Raw genomic sequence first — 22,475 nt, forward strand, 5'->3', positions numbered from 1 at the left:
AACAACAACAACAACAACTACTACTACTACTCTTTTCAACTAGAATGCTTTCCCTACTCCTTAGTCCTCTTGGCCCTAACGTATTTTTTAGCTCCCAACTCTAGGCTTTTCTTGTCTACAGGTGTATGTTTAATCTTTAGCTTACATAGCTCACATCCTTTTCAATAATTTTAGAGCTTATTTTTGCTCATTAAGTCACTATCACACATGTGCTGAACCTGTCTCAATGTTTCTTTGCAGTATCCCTTTGACTGTGAACTTTTGAGATAAAATATATTTATAACATGTTAAAATATGTTATATCTCTGGTAAACATCTCAGCACCTAGAATAGTTTTATACATAGTAAGTGCCAAATTAAGGAATAATAAATAACATACTTACAAGGTCATCTGAATCTGCATTCAGTAAGATTTCTAACATCATGTTCTCTCCACGACTGCTTTGTTGGAATACTTGTACACCACTTTTCTTTAAAAAAAACTTTAAAAGAATTCAGAGAATTAAATTTCAAATCTTTCTCAAGAATCACTTTATATTCAATAAAGTGAAAATTTTCTCAACAAAGTAGACACTAACTTTGTGTTTGATGTGTTTCAGAGTAGGAAATCCACAGAAATATAACGCTTTCTGGTCAACCCTCGTTATTTTGTTCTTGCTTATGTCTACACGCCAAGCATCTAAAGATATGATTTTGTACCTAGAAAACAAATCAAGGAATTTAATTTAAAACTCATATATTACAAACAACTATAGCTTGTCAATTTATCCTTGATTATTTTTATGAACCATCCTTGCTTTGAAAAAAGGGAATGACAATTATTCCTTTATAATAAAGAAAATACAGAGGACCCAGATTCTTTGTTGTTTTTGGTCCAGAAACACCATGTCTGTAGGTTACTGTTCATAAGTTTTCTTCCATTAATTTAAATAAAAACAATATACAAGAAGAGGCTTCAAAAATTTTGTGGAAAAATTTCATTGTCTTTTAATTAAAATTTTCTCTGAACTTTTAAAAGTCTCCAACTTCTGTATCACTAATTATTAAAATGAAGGCAAGTATAAAACGAAATACAAATCTCTATACCCTCCATGTTCCAAAACTCATAGTATGAAATTTTTATAGTTTCAATTCCATCTTTCTCTATGTTTTAAACAAAAGGAAATATCACAACAAACAGATGTTCACTTTATCTGCTACTGTGTTATCTTGGTAGATTTTTTGCAAGGAGAATAAGAGAATAGTAAAAACAAAGGAGAAATCTCAGTGAGAAAGAAAAAGTGGGTCTGAAACACCAACAAAAGTGTTTTATTTCTTTGACTTTTTTCTTTTTAGTTAGGTGGGGAGTATAAGAGATAAAGTAAAAAAATACTACATAATCCTGGGATCAAAGTTACTGGAAATGAAATAATAAAAATTCACATATCTTCTTGAAGGAGGCAAACAGAGACATAAAATTGAGAAGAAATATATCAAGTTTATCAAAAGAAGCAAAGAGAGAAACAATCTGATCCAAGCTGAGAACTATAAATACAGGAAGAAAGACGATGATGCTTGGCAAGTTAGAGGTGATTCATTCATTATTGATTGATGTTGAGTAAATGCAATAAACTACTTGGTAATTTTCCAAATAGGTATTTCATAGCTTTTTTTTCATTATTCATGGTTATCAAAAAGCTACCAAATCCCATTACCTTGTGCAACATCGTTGTATGTCAGGGAATTTTTCTGGCCACGGAGAGGGGTAAGTAAACTCCATGTCTCCATCATACCAGCATTTTAGGCACTCACTATGTTGATTCCTTTTTCTCTCTTCTTTTTTGAGGGAGTGGTTACATGACTCCATGGCTTCCAACAATCGCTTCTGAATATTAAGATAGAAGAGAGCAGTTAAAAGTGCAAATATTTTGTAATTTCAACATACATTATAAATACTTCCCCCCAGTATATACAATTACCATTTGTGTTCTTGAAAAACAAATCTTAACTGAAGGAATTCTTTTCTATTTCATTATATGAAAAACTGATGCACTATTTATTTACTTCAAAAAGACATAAAATATTGCTGCAATCATAAATTCCTCTGAGGCCACTATTTAAACAGTAGTCACTAAAGTGTAGATAAGAATAGGAGTGGATGATCAAATCTTAAATGCAAACTTGTCAGAATTTTCATAATTTATCATAATTCATAGAGCACTAAAAATCTTACTTTACAAATTCTACAATGTATAGACATCTCCACCATTCCCAATCACCTGATAACTTAGAGTATCATTCCATTCAGATTCTCTGTGGTTTAATTTTTTTTAAGGACAAAATGATGTTAGGGTTCATATAGATAAATGAATATGTGAGCAGAAAAAAATAACTAGAGACTTGTTTTACTAGATACTATCACTTTTTATTTATGTAGTCCTGGTATGGCACTACAGGATAAGCACTGGACTGCTAACTATAAGATTGGCAGTTCAAACCCACCAGCCGCTCCTCAGAAACTCTATACAGGGTTGCTATGAGTTGGATCCAGTTCAACCACACTTAACAATGATGACTTCTTTAAAGTAACTATAGGCCACTTTGGAGTCCTGGTATGGTGCCATAGGATAAGCATTCAACCTCAAGGTTGGTTTCAACTGCAAGGTCAGCTGTTCAAACTCACCAGCCACTCCTCAGAAAACTCAGAAACAGGGATGCTATGAGTCGGAACCAACTAGACAGTACTCAACAACAACATAGTTCACTTTAATATTGACACTACAAGAGAACCATGGTGAATCACACATCAGACACCAAAAATTGTATTCAGATACTATATTGAAATAATAGGGGGAAAACATATACACTTCCCAATTTTACAGCATAACAAAAACGAGTGTCACAGTAATAAAACAATGAAAGCGTTAAGAGAAAATTTAGGAGAGGATTGACAATTTAGAGGTTAGAACTCTTACTGAGCAAAACATTTAATAGCTTTAAGGGAAAATGCATTTTTAATGAAAAAAAAAAAAAGATTCGCATGAAAGCAGGCGTCACAAACATATTAAGCAACAAATGCTAGATTAGGGGGAAATTCCTCTAATATACACAGCTGTTGCTACTATTAGGAGTGTAAAGATGGTTCTTACAGGAGTCTAAGACTTCTTCAATAATGTGTTTGGAATGAAAAGTGTAGGATGGTTGCCCTAGGTGGTTTTCACTCAAAATTCATACAATGTCCGCTATGATATCCCTTAACAACAACAACAACATGATATCCCTGGTTCAACGTTCCTGAAGCTATAAATGTTTACGGGAGCATATAGCTTCATCTTTCTCTTGAGGAGTGGCTTGTGGGTTTGAACTGCCAACTTTGTGGTTAACAATCCAGTGCTTATCCTATAGTACCACCAGCACTGCTGTAAGAAGATAAATAGAAAGAGAAGTAGGAAAGAGGGCATAAAACAGACAATTTAAAAAGGAGAAAATAAAAACCTACCGATAAAACTCTACTCATATTAAGGGTAAAGGAAATACAATACATGGGGCAAAGTTAAACAGAATACTAGCACTGGAGAAGAAATGTTGATTGGGCACTTTGGTGTGAATGAGACTAATCTTCATGTAAAATTAATCAGTAATATTCATTAAAACTAAAAATATAAATTCGTAAATCCTCACCACTGGACCAATAAACATCATTCTTATTAACGGAGAAAAGATTGAAGTTGTCAAGGACTTCATTCTTCTTGGATCAACTATCAACACTCATGGAAGCAGCAGTCAAGAAATCAAACAACGTATTGCATTAGGCAAATCTGCTGCACAAGACCTTTTTAAAGTGTTGAAGAGCAAAGATGTCAGCTTGAGGACTAAGGTGCGCCTGACCCAAGCCACGGTATTTTCAATACCCTCAAATGCATGTGAAAGCTGGACAGTGAATAAGGAAGACCACAGAAGAATTGATGTTTTTGAGCTATGGTGTTGGAGGAGAATACTGAAAGTGCCTTGGGCTGCCAAAAGAACCAACAGATCCGTTTTGGATGAAGTGCATCCAGAGTGCTCCTTGGAGGCTAAGATGGCCAAAACTTCATATCTCATATCTCATACTTTGGACATGTTGTCAGGAGGGACCAGTCGCTGGAGAAGGATATCATGTTTGGTAAGGTGGAGGGTCAGAGAAAAAGAGGAAGACCCCCCAACGAGATGGACTGGCCAAGTGGTAACATGAATGGACTCAAATGTGAGGTTTGCCCAGGATCGGGCAGTGTTTCCTTCTGCTGTGCATAAGGTCGCTATGAGTTGGTACCTACTCGATGGCACCTAACAACAACAACAACTGACCTAGCATCCCAATTTTGGGAATCTACTTTACAAAAATAAAAGCTCCCAACAGTTAAGAATGCATAAACCAACACAAAGAATACATACATAAATATATAAACACTTTTTATCACAATATTGGATACAATGTCAAAAAACATGCAGTGGTTTGAATATCAATCAGAGTACCAGCTGAATAAATTATGGTATATTCATACCATTAATACTGTAGCGTAGTGGTTACGAATAGGGCTGTGAACCGCAAGGTCAGCAGCTCGAAACTACCAGCTGTTCTGCGGGAGAAAGATGAGGTGTACTGCTCCCGTAAAGATATACAGCCTCGGAAACCCTGTACAGGGTGGCTATGAGTCGGTTCCGACTCCACGGCACATAACCACCACCACCACCATTAAAGAATGACTTGATTTCTATTTACTGAGCTGGAGGGATATCCTTGAATTTTTATTATTAAGTCCCCCCAAAATCTATATATGATTTATTATTTTTTTAAATGTCTTATGAATATATATTATTTCCATTTCTATGGCCATGACTCCACCACTTGTCAGTTCGACAGACTGTGGTGACTTGCATGTTGTTGTGATTCGGGAAGCTATGCCACCAATATTTTAAATACCAGTGGGGTCACCCATGGTGGACAAGTTTCTTCTGCGCTTCCAGACTAAGACAGATTGTTATTGTTGTTGTTAAGTGCCATCAAGTCGGTGCCGACCCATAGTGACCCTGTATATGGTTTTCAAGGAGCAGCTGGTGAGCATGTACAGCTGTCCTTGTAATTCAAATGGCTTTGCAGTCTGGTGCATTAACGCACAGCACCACAGCAGGACACAAAACAGATTAGGAAGAAGGAAAGACAGACTAATTCCAAATATTTAATCACTGAAAACCTTATGAACATTGTCAGAGAGCATCAGAATATTGAATATTGAAAAATGAAGAACATCATATTAATGTCAGATATAGTGCTGGAAGATGAACCCCTGAGGTTGGAAGGCACTCAAAATACAACTAGGAAGAGCTGCCTCCTCAAAGTAGAATTGAACATAATGACACAAATGCAATAAAGCATTGGGGACCTTTATTTTCTGATGGGGCACAACTCAAAATATGGAGAAACAGATGTAAACATCCATTAGTAATGGAATGTACAAAGTAATCCATTAGTAATCCATTAGTAATGGAATGTACATAGTATGAATCTAGTAAAATCGGAAGTTGTCAAAAATTGAAAAGGAATGATTAAACATCAATATCCTAGGCATGGTTGATGTTGTTTTTAAGTGCCATCGAGTTGATTCTGACCCATAGCAACCCTATACAAGGTTTCCAAGGAGTGACTGGTGAGCTTGAACCAACAACCTTGCAGTTAAAACCGACCCAAAAGAAGGCAGAAATCATCGGACAATATCACTAATATCACATGCAAGTAAAATTTAGCTAAAGATAATTTAAAAATGGCTGCAACAATACACTGACAGGGAACTGTCAGAGATTCACGCCAGATTCAGTCAAGGGATATCACCGGTGACATCAGATGGGTCTTGGATTAAAGCAGAGAATATCAGAAAGATGTTTACCTGCGCTTTACTGATTACACAAAGGCTTTGGATTGTGTGGATCATGACAAGCTATGGACAACATTACGGAGAATGAATATTCCAAGATACGTAATTTTTTTCATGAGAAACCTGTATGTAGACCAAGAGGCACTAAGTAAATTGAACAGAACAAGGGGACACTGAATGGTTTAAAATCAGGAAAGGTGTGTACCAGGGTTGTTTCTTTCACCATACTTATACAATCTGTATGCTGAGCAAATAATCTGAGAAGATGGATTCGATGAAGAGTGTAGCATCAAGATTGGAGGAAGACTTCTAACAACCTACAATATGCAGATGATACAACCTTCCTAGCTGAAAGCGAAGAGAACTTACAATACTTACTGATGAAGCTCAAAGACCACAGCCTTCCATATGGGTTACACCCCAAAGTAAAGAAAACAAAAATCCTCACCACTGTACCAGTAAATAACATCAAGATAAATGGAGAAGACTTCAGTTGTCATAGACTTCATTTTGCTTGGATCAACCATCAACACGCAAGGAAGCAGCAGTCAAGACATCAAATGATGATTTGCATTAAGCAAATCTGCTGTACAAGATGTTTTTAAAGTGTTCAAAAGCAAAGATATCAGTTTGAGAACTAAGGTGCACTGACTCAAGTCATGGTATTTTCAATAACCTCATATGCAAGTGAAAGCTGGACAATGAATAAGGAAGACTGTAGAAGAATTGATGCATCTGAATTATTCTGTTAGAGGAGAATATTAAAAATACCATGAACCGCCAAAAGAACAAGCACTCTGTGTTGGAAGAAGTACAGCCAGAATTCTCCTTAAAAGCCAGGATGGCCAGACTTCATCTCTCAAACTTAGGACGTATTATCAGGAGAACCAGTCTCTGGAGAAGGACATCATGCTTGGTAAAGTGGAGGGTCAGTGAAAAAGATGAAGACCCCCAATGAGATGGATTGCCACAATGGCAAAAACAATGGGCTCAAGCATAGCAACGTTTGTGAGACTGGCCCAGGACTGGGCAGTGTATCGTTGAACATAAGGTTGGTATGAGTCGGTACTGACTTGAAAGTTACCTACCAATAGCAACAACATGGCCATAGCTGGTTCCACAGAGGCTGTAAATATTAACTGTCTCAGGGAAAAAAAGTAACTAAAGCAAAGCAAAACAAATAAGCAAAGGTCCAAGACAGTAAATACAAAATATTTAAAAATGATAAACTCCACCCCTAAAATATACACTGAAAGTTTTATAATGTCTATTAAAGTAAAAAGAAATCAACTTTACAACAACAAATATCATAACATTCTAGGGGACAGCGTTTAAGCCTTGTGGTTCAAACCAACTTTGTAGTGTAGCACATTAATCCACAGCGTCACATTAGGAGCTCTGGTAGTGTAGTGGTTACGAGTAGGGCTGTTAACATCAAGGTCAGCAATTCAAAACTACCAGCCATTCTGTAGGAGAAAGATGAGGCTTTCTACTTCTGTAAAGATTTACAGCTTCAGAAATCCTATACAAGCTTGCTATAAGCCAGACAAGCAACCAACCCCTTTATAAGGGGAGCGCAGTAACTCCATAGGATAAGCACTGGACAGTGAACAAAAGGTCCATGTAACTAGCCCACCAGTTGCTTTCCAGGAGAAAAATGAGGCTTAATGCTTCTGCAAAAATTTAAAAAGCCTGAAGTGAGGCAAGATGCACAAGAACACCCAAACTTGCAGAAAGTACCCATTTGACCTAGCCTCGATGGATCGATAATCAGAACTCGACTAAAGGAAGATTACCAAAAAAAATTTTTTTTTTAAATAAAGGAAACAAGGGTAAATTGCTACAATTTGATGACCCTGACCTATACTCAGAGCAGTAGTTACTCTACATACCAACAGAGAGGGAAGGAATCTTCACATCAAGTTTCAAAGCTATCCCCTCAGTACACAGGTTAGATAGGGATGGGCAACTTAGACACTGGCTACTTAAAATGAAGGGGCGATAAAGGCATTTAGTGACTAGCTTACAAGGTTTCAAGAAGGAGTTTAGTTTAAGAGTATGGGGGGAAAGAAAGAATCCCCACTAGATTTCATCTTGTCTAGATCGGTCTGGTGAAAAGAGATGGGGATAAGATTCATATAGTTCAGTAGTGAATAACTGTTATCATGACTAATTGTGACTGTCACAACTGTAAAGGTAGAAGTTTTGTAACAAAAACAGGGAATTGGTTAATCTTACAGTCCAGAAACAGAGGACCCTAGGACCATCAAGGGAGAAGCGCACAAGCAGAATTTAGGATCTTATCCAGAGAAGCAGCAATGCCAGAGATGGAGGCAGAGATGGGGTCATGGAAAAGGGGAGCAGCTACGGATTCTAGATTTATGGAAAGAGAGGGACTAAGAGATGGTGGCCAGGAGGCAGACTTGCATAATGTGTCCTTTGGCGATATAAAGTATTATATATGCCAGAGTGTTTTTTGTTTTTTTTAAAGCTAAAGTAGATAGAGAGAAATACTGTTAACTGATGGTACATGGAGGGGATTATAATAATTGTAATGAAACAAGGTGTATGATTTATTGAATGTAAAACTGATGATCTGCCCTGTAAACTTTTACTCAATCCACAAAAACCTAAAAAAAAAAAAAAAAAAATTTTTTTAAAGCCTTGGAAACCCTATACAGAGTCGCTATAAGTCAGAAACAACTCAAAGGCTCTTCACAGCAAGTTTCTTTATAGAGAAGCATGGTGGCTCCATAGGATAAGCACTGCACTGCAAATCACAAGGTCTGCATTTCAAGCCCACCAGCCGCTCCCAGGGAGAAAGATGAGGTTTACTACCCCATAAAAAATATTTAAAGCCTCAGAAACCTTATACAGGGTTATTGTGTCAAAACGGAATCCATGGAACTTAACAACAACACCCCTTTATAGGAGTCCTGGTGTGGCCCTGTAGGAGAAGCACTGGACTACTAACCACAAAGTTGGTGGTTCAGAACCACCAGTTGCTCCTTGGAAACCCTTGGGTCACTATGAATCAGAACCAACTTGATGGCACTTAACAACAACCCCTTAATACGGATTCCTGGTAACAGTGTATTACGAACTGGGCTGCTAATCACAAGGTCAGCAGTTTGAATCTATCAGTCATTCCTCGGGAGACAGACTAGGCTTTCTGCTCCCATAAAGATTAACAGCCTTGGAAACCCTGTAAAAGATCACTGTGTGAGTCGGAAGCGACTCTATGGCACACAAACACCACCACCACCACTTTATAGTCATAACCTAGCCCCAACTCACACCCCTGTCACCTAGTGATCTGTCTTACATCACAATAATTTTGTTGTTTTGAGTATTATGTAAAAGGAATCATACAGCATATATGAGATTGACTATTATGATAGTGAACTTTTTCATGCAAGTTGTTTATCAATAGCTCATTCCTTTTTATTACCTAGTAGTATTCCATTATATGAATGTACTATCTAGTTTATCTACTTACCTGCTGAAGGATATTTGGATTATTTCCAGTTTAGCATCATTACAAATAAAGCTGCTTTGAATATTTGAGTAAATACAAGTTTGCATGTTTCTAGAATAAATACCCAAGAGTGTAACTTCTGAATTGTATGGAAAATATATAACTTTATAAGAAACTGCCAAACTATTTTCCAAAGCGGTCTCTTAACCATTAAGTAGAGTAATCCTTTATGTCACTTTCAAAACATTTACAGAAGTGATAGAAAGGGAAGTGGCAAAATCTGGAAAAGACTATGTAATAAAACAGATAATATGGTACCATAATATATTGATTCTAAAGTACCATTGATAATTTAAGGCATACAATCAAGTTAATAACAGTCTTTCAGGAAATAAAAGTAAACTGAATTCATATAACTACTTTTCACTTTCTGACAATGACACTTACTTCCTATTTCTTCTCTAATATTACAAAGTTTAATTCTAAACCTTCTTCCCCTCAAGAATATCAAGATTTTTCCAGTTTACCTAGCTCTACGAAAGCATGAATAACATCTTTATCCCTGCAATCTTGAATACCTTAGCATCTTTCAGATAGACTATGCAGGTAATTCTTTAAACACTTTAGTGATTGGCTACTAACTGAAAGGCTGATAGTTCCAGTGCCTCCAGAGGTGTCCTAGGGAAAAGGTCCAACAGTTTACTTCTAAAAAGATCATAGTCATTTACGAAAATGTTATGGAGTTTAGTTGCACTTTAAAAGACAAGATTGCAATGATTCAAAATCAATTTCACAATAACTGGTTTGATTTAGTTTTTAGAATAGCATCATTTTAAGGTACAGTGATGCAGCTGACGTTGTGACTTGCTGCTCAGATCCTCCTTATGGTACTGATGAACTTATTCCCCCAGATGCTGAAGTGCTGCTAGTTTACAACTTTCAGCTGTTGTTCTTTCTAGGCACTATATCCTCAAATGAAGAATCCTCTTATTCAAGATCTGCATTCTTTCTCCTTGTATGATGGTGGATTAGGCAGACCCTTTACAACAGAGATACAGAGACCAAATGAAACAGATAAGGATGATATCCTGGAACCCTGGGCTTCAGAGGAAAGGATAGAGAAGTAGATTGAATAGTGACTATGAGAAGAAGCTGAACAATCAGTGAGAGAAGAAACAGCCGGTGAACTGTTTGCTGGCCTGACATGGTGAAGCCATCTTGAATATCTGCAAGCACCATTTGTTCGAGAGAGTGACCTTACCACACAAATACACTGGCGGCTGGTGATAAGAAAGGTGCGATTTGTCCTTGTTCCCCACACCCTACTGGTGACCAACAAAAGGACCAGCCACCACTTTCCTCTGACCAGTGGCTGCTGATAACCCTCAGGGGTGGGGGTTGCAGTGACTGAGGCTGGGGCTGTGCAGTTGAGGATCACAAGCCACTGGGTAGACCACCCTCATGTCTAGAGGCTGTGAACTGTTTCTCATTAGAGCAGCAGAATGTACAGTGCCAGGTGCCTGGCCACCCCTGGATGAGCAGAATGCCCTCCATAACCAGCCGCCCTGTCGCCAGCTGACCTTTGAGCTTGTAAGAGTTCCTTTTGGTAACAAGGAACCTGACCTCAGCCACCTTCTGAAGGGGCACAAACTATTACAGGACCAGGTGCTCTGACAAAACAACACCTAAGCTGGCAGGAACTCCTAGGGCTGGGCATCTCATCCCCTCCCTCTCCACCAACCCCATGAGTTACTTGATTGGCAGAGGGTGCTGACCCATACCAGATGCCCTGACCCCTCACCTCCCTGTTTTTCCCTCTCTAGGTTCTGCCCTTATCCCAATTTTTTACTTTGTTTTTTCTCTTTTCTCTCTGTTCCCTTCTTTTTCTTCTTTCCTTTTCTCTTTCTGTTCTTTTGTTTCTCTTTTATTTTTATCTCTTCCGGCTTCTTTGGATTTTTTTCTTTACTAGTTTCTGTACGCGTTGTCTTTTCTTCTTCTCCCAGTTTTATTATTTTTCTTTTCCTTTTTCTCTTCCTTTGTTATTCTTCTTTCCTTTTCTCATTTTAGTTATTAATTTTTTTTTTCTTGCTATTGTTGAGTTATTTTCTTATTTTGCTGTTGTTTGTTTTTTCTTTTTTTCTTGTCCTACCCTATGAGAGGAGTCCTGGTGTGGCACTGTGGGTTAATGTGCCAGACTGCAAAGCCGTTTGAACTGCAAGGTTGGCAGTTCAAGCTCACCAGCCGCTCCTCGGAAACCCTATACAGGGTTCACTATGGGTCAGAACCGACTCAACGGCACTTGACAACAACAACCCTATGAGAGATAGCAACCATGCCCATGCAGACAAGCCATACCTGCACCTTCTTTAGTCCCACTTTCTGTCAATGGTCACCACCCTCTCCTGTAATATCTGATCAATGACAGACAGTAGACAACATTGGTCAAAACTACCCTCATCTGTTAAGCATGAACACAAAACACAGAGCCCTGAACACACTTCCACTCTATGTCACACTCACCAGAAGCCAGGTGGTTAGTGCCTAAGAAAACATCAACTTACAATTATCAATTAATAACAAAATACAACTACACCATAATATCCTGACAACAATAGAAAAATTCAGTTCACACAAAGAAACAAGACACTTACTCCAGTAAGTGATCAAATAAACAGGAAACTAGAAAATATTTCTGAGAAACTAATAGCATTGCATCTACTTGATAAGGAATAAAAAAGAATGATATGTAGGTACCTTCAACTGATTAAAGAAAGATAGAGAAAGTTGCAGATGAAATCAAGGGAAACACAGACAAAACTAAGAATTCAGGAAAACACTACACGAACAAATTAACAAAATAAATGAAAGAAAATAAGAGACCATGAAAAACCAGCAAAGAGAAATTCAGAAGATTAATGCTTAGACTTCAGGAAGAGATAATAGACTGAAAGTACAAAGAAGTAGAATTAAATCAGTAAAAGTCAGAATTAGGAAGCTTGAAGATATATCTCAATACTAATCTGCTAGAGGAACAATCAGAAAATTAAAAAAAAAAAAAAAAATCTAAAGATAGCCTAAGAATTATGTGCGACACCATCAGAAAGAAAAAATTACATATGATAGTAATTCCAGAACAGGAAGTTGTTGTTGTTGGGTGCCACTGAGTCGGTACCTATTCATAGCAACCTTATGCACAGCAGAACGAAACACTGCCCGGTCCTGGGCAAACCTCACTATTGTTGTCAAGCTTGAGCCCACTGATGCTGCCACTTTGCCAATCCATCTCGCTGGGGGTCTTCCTCTTTTGCTATGATCCTCCATCCTACCAAACATGATATCCTTCTCTAGCGACTGGTCCCTCCTGACAATATGTCCAAAGTATGAGAGACGAAGTTTGGCCATCTTGTCCTCCAAGGAGCACTCTGGCTGCACTTCTTCCAAAACAGATCTGCTGTTTTTTTTGGCAGCCTATGGCACTTTCAATATTCTCTTCTAACACCATAACTCAAAAGCATCAATTCTTCTACGGTCTTCCTTATTCACTGTCCAGCTTTCACATGCATACGAGGTTATTGAAAATACCATGGCTTGGATCAGGCACACCTTAGTCCTCAAGATGTTATCTTTGCTCTTCAACACTTTAAAAAGGTCTTGTGCAGCATATACGCCTAATGAAATATGTTGTCTGATTTCTTGACTATTGCTTCCATGAGTGTTGATAGTTGATTCAAGAAGAATGAAGTTCTTGACAACTTCAATCTCTTCTCCATTGATAAGAATGTTGTTTATTGGTCCAGTGGTGAGGACTTTTGTTTTCTTTATATTGAGATACAATCCATACCGAAGGCTGTGCTCTTTGATCTTCATCAGTAAGTATCTGAAGTCCTCTTCACTTTCAGCTAGCAAGGTTATATCATCTGCATATCACAGGTTGTTAATAAGTCTTCCTCTAATCCTGAAGCCACGTTTTTCTTCATAGAACCCAGCTACTCGGATCATTTGCTCAGCATATAGGTTGAATAAACATGGTGAAAACATACAACCTTGTCACACACCTTTCTTAATTTTAAACCATTCAGTGTTCCCATGTTCTGTTCAAACAATTGCCTCTGAGTCCATGTACAGATTCCTCATGAGCACAATTAAGTGTTCCAGAATACTCATACTTCACAATGTTGTTCATAGCTTGTCATGATTCACACAATCGAAAGCCTTTGCATAGTCAATAAAGCACAGGTAAATATCTTTCTGATATTCTCAGCTTTCAGCCAAGATCCATCAGACATCAGCAATGATAGCCCTCATTCCATGGCCTCTTCTGAATCTGGCTTGAACTTCTGAATCTGGCTTGAACGAGTTCTATGTCAATGTATTGGTGCAGCCGTTTCTGTGTTATGTTTTAGTAAAACTTTACTCGCATGGGAAGAGATTAAAAAAAAAAGAGAGAAAATTGTTGAAGAATTTTTAGAAGAAAACCTCCTTAACATCATGAAAGATGAAAAGATATGAATTCAAGAAGCTGAACAAACCCCTAACAGGACAGACCTCAAAAGAAAATCACCAAGACATACTATAATCAAACTTTCCCAAACCAAAGACAAGGAAAGAATCCTAAGAGCATCTCAGGAAAATAAAAAAGTTACCTACAAATGAGAACCAGTAAGACTAAAGCTCTGATTTCTCAGCAAAAACCATGTAGGAAAAAAAGGTAATGGGATAACATACATAAAATTATGAAATCAAATCGACTTCCAACCAAGAATTAGATGCCTAGCAAAATTTTCCCTCAATTATGAGGGCCAAATTAAAACATTTCCTGATAAACAGTTATTAAAGGAATTTGTAAAAACCAGACCAACTTTCAAAAAATACTGAAGGGTACTTTCTGGAACAGAGAACCAACAACAGACAACCACCTAAAATTAACATATTTGACAACACCACCCAGAAGTCAACCCAGATACAGAAATATCCAGAGTAAAAAAAGCACACAAGATTAAAACTATGGAACCAGAGATACCAGTTTGGAATGAAGAAAATTACAAAGTAAAATGAGGGAGTAGTGTGGTTATAGAACTTTCAAATGAGGAGGAAGTAGATTTCAAGATAGAATAGACTGTTTTAACTTGAGTGAAAGGGAAGGCAACAAAAGGTAGGTTGACAAAAAAAAAAAAAAGATGGAGGCAAGAGGAAGATAAAGGGGAAAAGTGTAAGAGTTAAAGGAAACAGAGGTAAATATTATTATATACACAGTCCTACAATAATGGTGATCTACAGCTTGATGCATAGATAGACATGAAGGCTGAATAAGTGTATGAGAGAGAAGGGACTATACTTACAACCATAGGTTTGACAGAGGATATTTGCATGTGGGTATTTACCTTTGCTGAAAATATATCCATGAATGTGGTGGAGCATACTAAGGGCAAAGTTATAAAAACTTTAATATAACAAAACAATCTGAGGGAATGGTTCACTGAGCCTGGGGCCCAGGACCATAGTCTTGGGGAACACATCAACTGGCATTGCAGAGTCCATATAAAGACAATGTTCTATAGCTACTTTGGTGAGTAGCAACTAGGATTTTAAAAGCTCATGAGTACTGAGGATCAGACTTTAGCCGCCTAGCAGACATAGCAAAATGTCCCTTAGCTGATTATTCAGTTATGCTGGTTAGTAATTCCATACATGAGCCCTGGATACCCACAGATAAATGTAAAAACCTTCCCTAAAAGCCGAGACTGTAAATTCCAAAAAGGCAAAGTTTCCCCCCCAAAAAAAGCTAAAGAGGACAGAGAGAAACTCTGTTAATTGATGGTATGTGGAGGGGATTATAATCAATGTAATGAAACAAGGTATATGAATGTTTGAATGTGAAACCGATGATGTGCCCTGAAAACTTTCACTCAATCCACAATAAAAACCTTAAAAAAAAATGCTGACCTTGCAAATAAATGTTTGTACAGTTTGATGAATTTGGACAATTGTACATACAAATGTGTTTTTGCTTTTGGCATTTTTAGCTGACCCAGTGACACCACAAAAGGAAGGCCTGGCAATCTACTTCCATAAAGATTATGCTCCCAAAATTCTCTGTAGTGGTTCTAGACTATAATACAGAATAGGCTCATTGGCGATGGGCTTAGTTTATTTTAATGTTAATAACATACTGCCTCAATTACTGTAGCTTCACGGTACATCTTGTAACTAGGTAGTATAAATTTTCCAACATTATTCCTTTTTCAGAATTGTTTTGGCTATTTCAAGACTTCTACAATTTTATAAAAATTTCACAATCAGATTTCCAATTCCTTTCTTTAAAAAAACCTGTTGGAATTTTTATAGGAATTATGTTGAATCCATCATTCAAAGATTGATTTGGGAAGAATTTATAGCTTAACAATATAAAGTCTTCCAAAATTTGAACATGGTTGGTGTTGTTATGTGCTGTGGAGAGTTCTGACTCATAGCGACCCTTGCACAGGATTTCCGAGGCTGTAAATCTTTACAGGAGCAGAAAGCTTCATCTTTTTCCCAGTGGAACAGCTGGTAGTTTCGACCTACTGACTGTGAGATTAGCAGCCTGATTCGTAATCATGACACTACCAAAGCTTCTATATCAAATTATTTAGGTTTTAATGATTCACAACAACATTTGTTTTAAGTGTAGAGGCTTTATATATGTGGTGTTAAATTCATAGCTATATATTTTAGTTTTTTAATTCTATTGCAAATAGATTTTTTAAATTTGTATTTTCCAATTCCTTGTTGCCAGTACATGAAAATACAATCGATCTTTGTGTTTAACTTTTATATTCTGTGACCTTGCTAAATCTACTTATTACTTCCAGTAGTATTTGATGATTCCTTACGATTTTCTTCTGATTATAATAACATCATCTATAAAGAAAGACAATCTTACATCTTCCTTTCTAATCTGTATCTTTTATTTCTTCACCTTAGCTTTATGCACTTAAGGACCCCAGTACAATATTAGATAAATAGTTATAATGTATATCCTTGTCCTAGTTTTATTTTTTAAAGAAAATGCTCTATTACTATTATTTGAAATATTGTCAGCAATAAAAATTTTAAATGCCCTTTATCAAGTTGAAGAATTTTCCTTCTACTCCCAGTTTGCTGAGTTTCTATTAAGAATGAGTACTGAATATTGATACTGTGGTAAAATAAAATACACTGATTCAATCTACTATTTCTAAAACAAACCGTATTTGGTGATTAGTATGATTTTTCCTGTATATTGCTAGATTCTATATGATATTATTTTAAGATTTAAAAAACTTAAACTGTTAGAAGGAATATTGGTCAGGATTTTTCTTATCCTATAATTTTTGTCTAATTTGAATAGCTGGATTATGCTGGTCTAATGAACCAGGAAACTATAACTCCTCTTCTGTTTTCTGAAAGTGTGTAAGATTATATTTCTTCCTTAAATATTTGATAGAATTCACAAATGAAGACAACTGAGTCTAGACTTTTCTCTGTGGGATGATCTAAAAATATGAATTTAAAGTTTAAAGATTTATTCAGATTTTACTTTTTTGTGTGTGTGTGCCAATTTTGCTAAGTTGTATCTTTAAAGAAATGTGTTCATTTCAGGTTGGTAATTGAATTTATTGGCATAAAGTTTTTCATAATATTCCATAGCTATCCCTTTGATTCCTAATACTGTAATTCATGTGTTCTTTCTCTTCCTCCTTTCTTTCTTGATCAGTCTGGCCTACGATTTATTAATTTGATTAATCTTTTCAAAGAAGCAACTTTTGGTTTTGTTCATTCATTTTACATAGATTTTTGCTTTTATCTTCACTCTTACATCCATTTTGATTTCTTTGGATTTAATTTGCTCTTTTCTGCTTTCTTGGCATTGTAGAATAAAACATTAGGTTGCAAGGTAGCTTTGAACTGCAAGGTTGGTGATTCAAACTCAGCAGCCACTTTTTAGAAACCCTGTACAGAGTCATTATGAGTCGGAACTGACTCGGTATCACTTAACAACAAGGTAGAAGCTTAGATAATTTACTATATACCTTTTTCTTATTTAATATATACCCTGGTGTGGCGCTGTAGGATAAGAACTGGACTGCTCACCTCAAGGCTGGCAGTTCAAACCCACCTATCACTCTTGGAAACCCTATACCATATTGCTATGAGTTGGAGTCAATTTGATGGCATACAACAATTAATTTGTCTTTACGCTCTTGCTTCAGTAGTATCATACAGATTTTGAATGTTGTATTATCATTATAATTCAGCTCAAAATAGTTTCTAACTTCCCTTGTGATTTCTTCTTTCATTTATGGGTTATTTAGAAACATGTTATTTCATTTCAAAATATTTGGGGATTTTCTAATTTAATTCTATGTGATTGGAGAATATTCTCTGTATGATTTCAATCCCTTTAATTTATTGAAACATGTTATATAGCTCAGGAAATAACCTTAATGAATGTTCATTATTCATTTAAAAACAATGTATATTCTGCAATTGCTGGCATAATGTTTTATAAATTATCAATGAAGTTGAGTAGTTTTACACTGTTATTCAAATATTCTGTATCCTTATTGATTTTCTATACTCTTGCTTCTATTCATACCTCAGAGGGAAATGGTAAAATTTTAAACATAATTGGGTATTTATCAGATTCTGATAATTTTTACTTAATATATTTTAAACCTGTTATTAGGTATATGTACATTTAGCAATACTGTGCCTTTTTTAAGAACTTGACTCTCTCATCATTATGAAATATCTCTCTTAATCTCTGGTTGTATTCCTTGTCCTGAAATCGACTTTGTCTAATATTAGTAAAGCCACTTTAGCTTTCTTAAAATTAGAGTCTCTAAATGTTTTGATGCACATAATGAAGAAGTGAGTTGTTACATTTCATGAGTAAAACATAAAAGGTAATGAAAACACAGATTATTATTGCTAATTAAATTATGCTAAATAATCTGATTAAAAATATATAGGTACAAATAATTACTTGATGCACTAACCTCATCAATAAAAGGTATTAATACCACAGCTTCCCATTCCTGTTGTTTTCCATTCAGATCAGTTTTAAAATCAGGTGGATAGTATTCTATAATTGGTGAATCTTCACTGGTCATCAAATGCTGTGAAAATATAAAATAGTGTAATAAAAATATAACTAATTTCAATACAGCTTTTTGTTACTATATTTGTAGTATTTCCTCATATTACAATTTTAAATATCTAAGCAAACTTTTTCCATCCTAGACATATTCAAAATATACTTACTATATTTGATTTTTAAGTATGAAGCTTCTCATTTCACTGCTATTCATTACTTTCCTGCTCTGTTGACCTATTTATGTAGCAAAAACATTTTTACTCTGAGCTTTTTGCCATTTCTAGTTTTTGTTTTTTTACTCTACAAAATCTACCACTTAAAGTCTCTTTTATTTTGTCATTCAAACTTCATTTCAATTTAATTTCATAGACTTATAATAGCTCTCCATTTTTAACTTTACATTAATAATTTACCTTCAAATCTTAACAAATATGTTCTCTTAGCAATCCATCATCAAAAATAATTTATAACAACAACAAAAAAAATACAAGACTAACTAGTATCAACGAGAAATAGTTCAATACAGCACATTTTCATTAGAGATTTTGTAACAGGTTGACAAAGCATAAAGATGTCTTCTAGGGTATTGGTATGGAGGGCTAGAAATTTTTTTAAACAAATAAAATTGCATATTTCCAAGGGCAACACATCCACTCTTCACTTATCGATGATCTCATTATTCAACATTTAGCATTTATGAAATATCAACAAGTCTACTATTTTATTATTTTGTATATCAATGACACATCTGGTAGTAACAAATGCCAAAGTAAGAGGCAAGAGCTGTGCTGACTGTGGTGATTTAAAGGTTATATGTGAACCTGGCTGGGACACGATTATCAGTGGTTTGGCAGTTATATAATGATGTACTTGAGTACTTATGTAATGACGTAGTTATCCTCCATTTTTGTATAATGCCAATTTTCATGTAATGTAAATGACCTGGTCATTGGAACCTAACCATATCAATAAATGAGGAGTGGGTATACTCAAAATACTTAATAACCATATGGAATGGACACTAAGGAATCATTGCAGAAGTCACTATAAAGTATCTGCATGGTTATACTGATACAGTTGAATGTCAACGCTTAATGTATCTAAAAACAGGAAAAAAAACATCAAAGAAACTAATGAAAAAGGGAAGTTAGAGGTCAGGTTCAAGAATATGCAGAAGGAATCTGACACTGTTTCAGTAACACACAGGAGGGGAGTGTGTACCATAATTTCTAGGACTAGACTTCAGAACTAGAAGAACAAGCTGTACCCTAGAATAATTAGAAGTTTACCTCCAGAATCAGTGAGTGCAGCTCTGTAGGATAAGCACTGGACTATGAACCATAGTGTCAGCGGTTCAAGTCCTCAACTGATTCACAGAAGGAAGATGAGGCTTTCTGCGCTCACAAAGATTTACAGCCTCAGAAACCATATAAAGAGTCACTATGAGTGAGAACTAACTTGATGGTCGGTACTTAACAGTTGAATAGACTTCTTGAAATTTTGGTGACCTTTTCCTTCCCTTCAAGAAATATTGTTCTCCTTTTATGTGAAATATGATAACTAGAAAAAAGCCTTTATTCTACAATTTGATAAATGAAATGCTTAAAGATCAAATACACCTTAAGGCAAATATTTCATTGAGAAAATGACTCATTAGATGATTCCTATTCTGATAGGTATGAGAGTAAAAGAGAACAGGAATGAATCTGTAAACATATGAACAAAGTAGCTGGTTTCAGACTGTGCCTGTCTTAATTTACTTTCTATAGTGTAGAGGTGTGCTTTAAAGTGCTGAAAATGAAGACACTAGACTTTGAATGGTTCATGAAGTTTGTCTGCATTTTTTTTAAAACAAAGCTAAATTTAAATGAAAAAAAAATTACTTATGATATTTGTTAATGAAATACTAAAACTGAAAATAGATTTAGCTGTTTAATAATTTCAGGTAGTATGCTCCTAGGTTTGCAGAAGCTCTTTAAATATCAAAAAGGGCATAAAAATCTTGAATTCTAAAGCTCACCTGGTAACAAATCGGGAGTAAATTTTTGCTAGCTGATGGAAGTACAGCAAGAAGCTGCTCAAATGGCTTAAAAGGTTTCCCTAGTTCAAAATGGATTTTAAGTGTACTGATGTCCCGAATATCTGATAGAAATGGTGCATAATGATAAGGGTAATACCTGTAAAATAAAACTGAGTGTTAAACACTAGTAATTTTATACAACAGGTGAATATTAAATATATATTCTTCTCCGTAGTTTACTGTAATGAAGAGTAGCAATAATTTAAAGGGAGAAAAAGCTGCTACCCATAATTCTATTACTTGAATATAAGAAATACACAGCATTATTGGAAAGTTTGGGTCATGTGATGGCAACAAATATCATATTTCCTTACTTTTCAAAGTGTATTTTTACATTTCCCACATTGTAATATATAACAGAGTCCTAGTGGCATAATGGATTATGCATTGGGCAGGGATAGTGGTTTAAATCCACCAGCCACTCTTTGGGAGAAAGATAAGGCTTTCTACTCCCATAAAGATTTACAGCCTCAGAAACCCTATACAGCAGGGGTGGGAACATCTGGCCTTTGTATAAGGCCAGAGAAATCATTTGGTCTGGTCCCAGCCAACCACAGTTCCAGCCATCACATTGTTGTTGTTGTTAGGTGCCATCAAGTCAGTACTGACTCATAGAGCCCCTATGCACAAGAGAACAAAACACTGCCTAGTCCTGGGCCAACCTCACAATTATTGCCACGCTTGAGCCTATTGATGCAACAACAACATCAACAACAATCTTAATATCTAGTAAGATAACAGAGGTAATTTACACTCATCTTCTTAAAAAATGGCAAATCAAAGATTTTCTTCAATAGTGTTCTTGAGAGAGGCCCTGAGAGTCAGGTTAGTTACTACAAAGAGTTTTTTTTTTTTTTTAAGTTTTTATTGTGAGTTATGTGGTAAGTTTACATGGAAGAACATTAGTTTTGCATTCATCCTATTGTATATAGTTTCATTGCCATAATTACAATCCCCTCCATACATCATCAACCAACAAAAGCGTATACCCTGCAAGCCTGTGCCCCAGTCGTCAGAACACAGCCCCTCTTCCTCCCTAGGTCTAGAGTTCCAAGCCGCTCCATCTCTCCACATCATCCTCTATGCCTCCATCTCTGTCTGGCATCACTGTTTCTCTGGGTAGGCATCCACACTCCGCTCTTCTCCCTTGATGGTCCCAGGACCCTCCGCTCCAGGACTGCAAAGTCAACTACTCCCCTCCTTTTGCTATAAAACGTCTACCTTTACATTTCCAACCCTCACAGTCAGTCCTGATAGTAATTATTCACTATTGTACCACATGAATGCTATTCCCATCTCCTTTCATCATTCCTGCCCAGACTGGACACTACTCAGTGGAGATTCTACCTTCCTCTGTGCCCTCTGTATCTAGGCTCCCTCTTGAAAACTTGTATCACTTCTTGCCTTTGCAGCACCCCCCTAACCCCCTGCATTTTGGGTAGCCAATGTCCAAGTTTCCCATTCCTGTCTACCCTGTGTACCGAAGGGTTGGGAATGTTCCTCATTGTAAAAATTACTACAAAGATTTTTTGAAAAGATGGTGTAAGTGGGTGAAATCATAATTAATACTCCATCATTTTATATTGGCTTGTTTTGCAAGATGAGGCTCTAAACAGATTTGAAAAAAAAAACAAAAAAGTTATGTCATCACCTCAGAGTCTATATTTTTCCCTGAATCTTTAGTTTGGATTTACGATTTTTCTATTTTGGTAGACTGTTTGAAAATGTAGACAAAATTTGCTAGGATATAAACATAAGAGAAATAGAGGGCTATTACTATTTTCAGTTAATGCAAACAACTATTTCCTCTCAACCTAAAAACTTTAAATACACATACACACAAAGTGAAAAGAAAACCCTCAACATAACTATCACAGGTATTCAAAATTAACAAGAGTTTGTAACTGAATT

At 36.1% G+C, this 22,475-nt stretch overlaps 1 protein-coding gene across 3 annotated transcripts in view; it reads right to left on the reverse strand.

The window, feature by feature from the left end:
- XRN1 (5'-3' exoribonuclease 1) overlaps positions 1-22,475 on the reverse strand; it is a 223,618-nt gene that overhangs the window by 126,987 nt on the left and 74,156 nt on the right. For all 3 annotated transcript variants that reach the window (XM_006869856.1, XM_006869855.1, XM_006869854.1), the window contains exons 14-18: positions 20,505-20,661; positions 18,387-18,506; positions 1,695-1,864; positions 579-699; positions 384-482 (exon numbers count right to left, since the gene is read on the reverse strand). In XM_006869856.1, coding sequence (XP_006869918.1) covers positions 384-482; positions 579-699; positions 1,695-1,864; positions 18,387-18,506; positions 20,505-20,661 — 667 coding nt within the window. The remainder of the gene's footprint in view (positions 1-383; positions 483-578; positions 700-1,694; positions 1,865-18,386; positions 18,507-20,504; positions 20,662-22,475) is intronic.

The sequence above is a fragment of the Chrysochloris asiatica genome, unplaced genomic scaffold (assembly GCF_000296735.1).
Source record: "Chrysochloris asiatica unplaced genomic scaffold, ChrAsi1.0 scaffold00136, whole genome shotgun sequence".
Lineage (NCBI taxonomy): Eukaryota > Metazoa > Chordata > Mammalia > Afrosoricida > Chrysochloridae > Chrysochloris > Chrysochloris asiatica.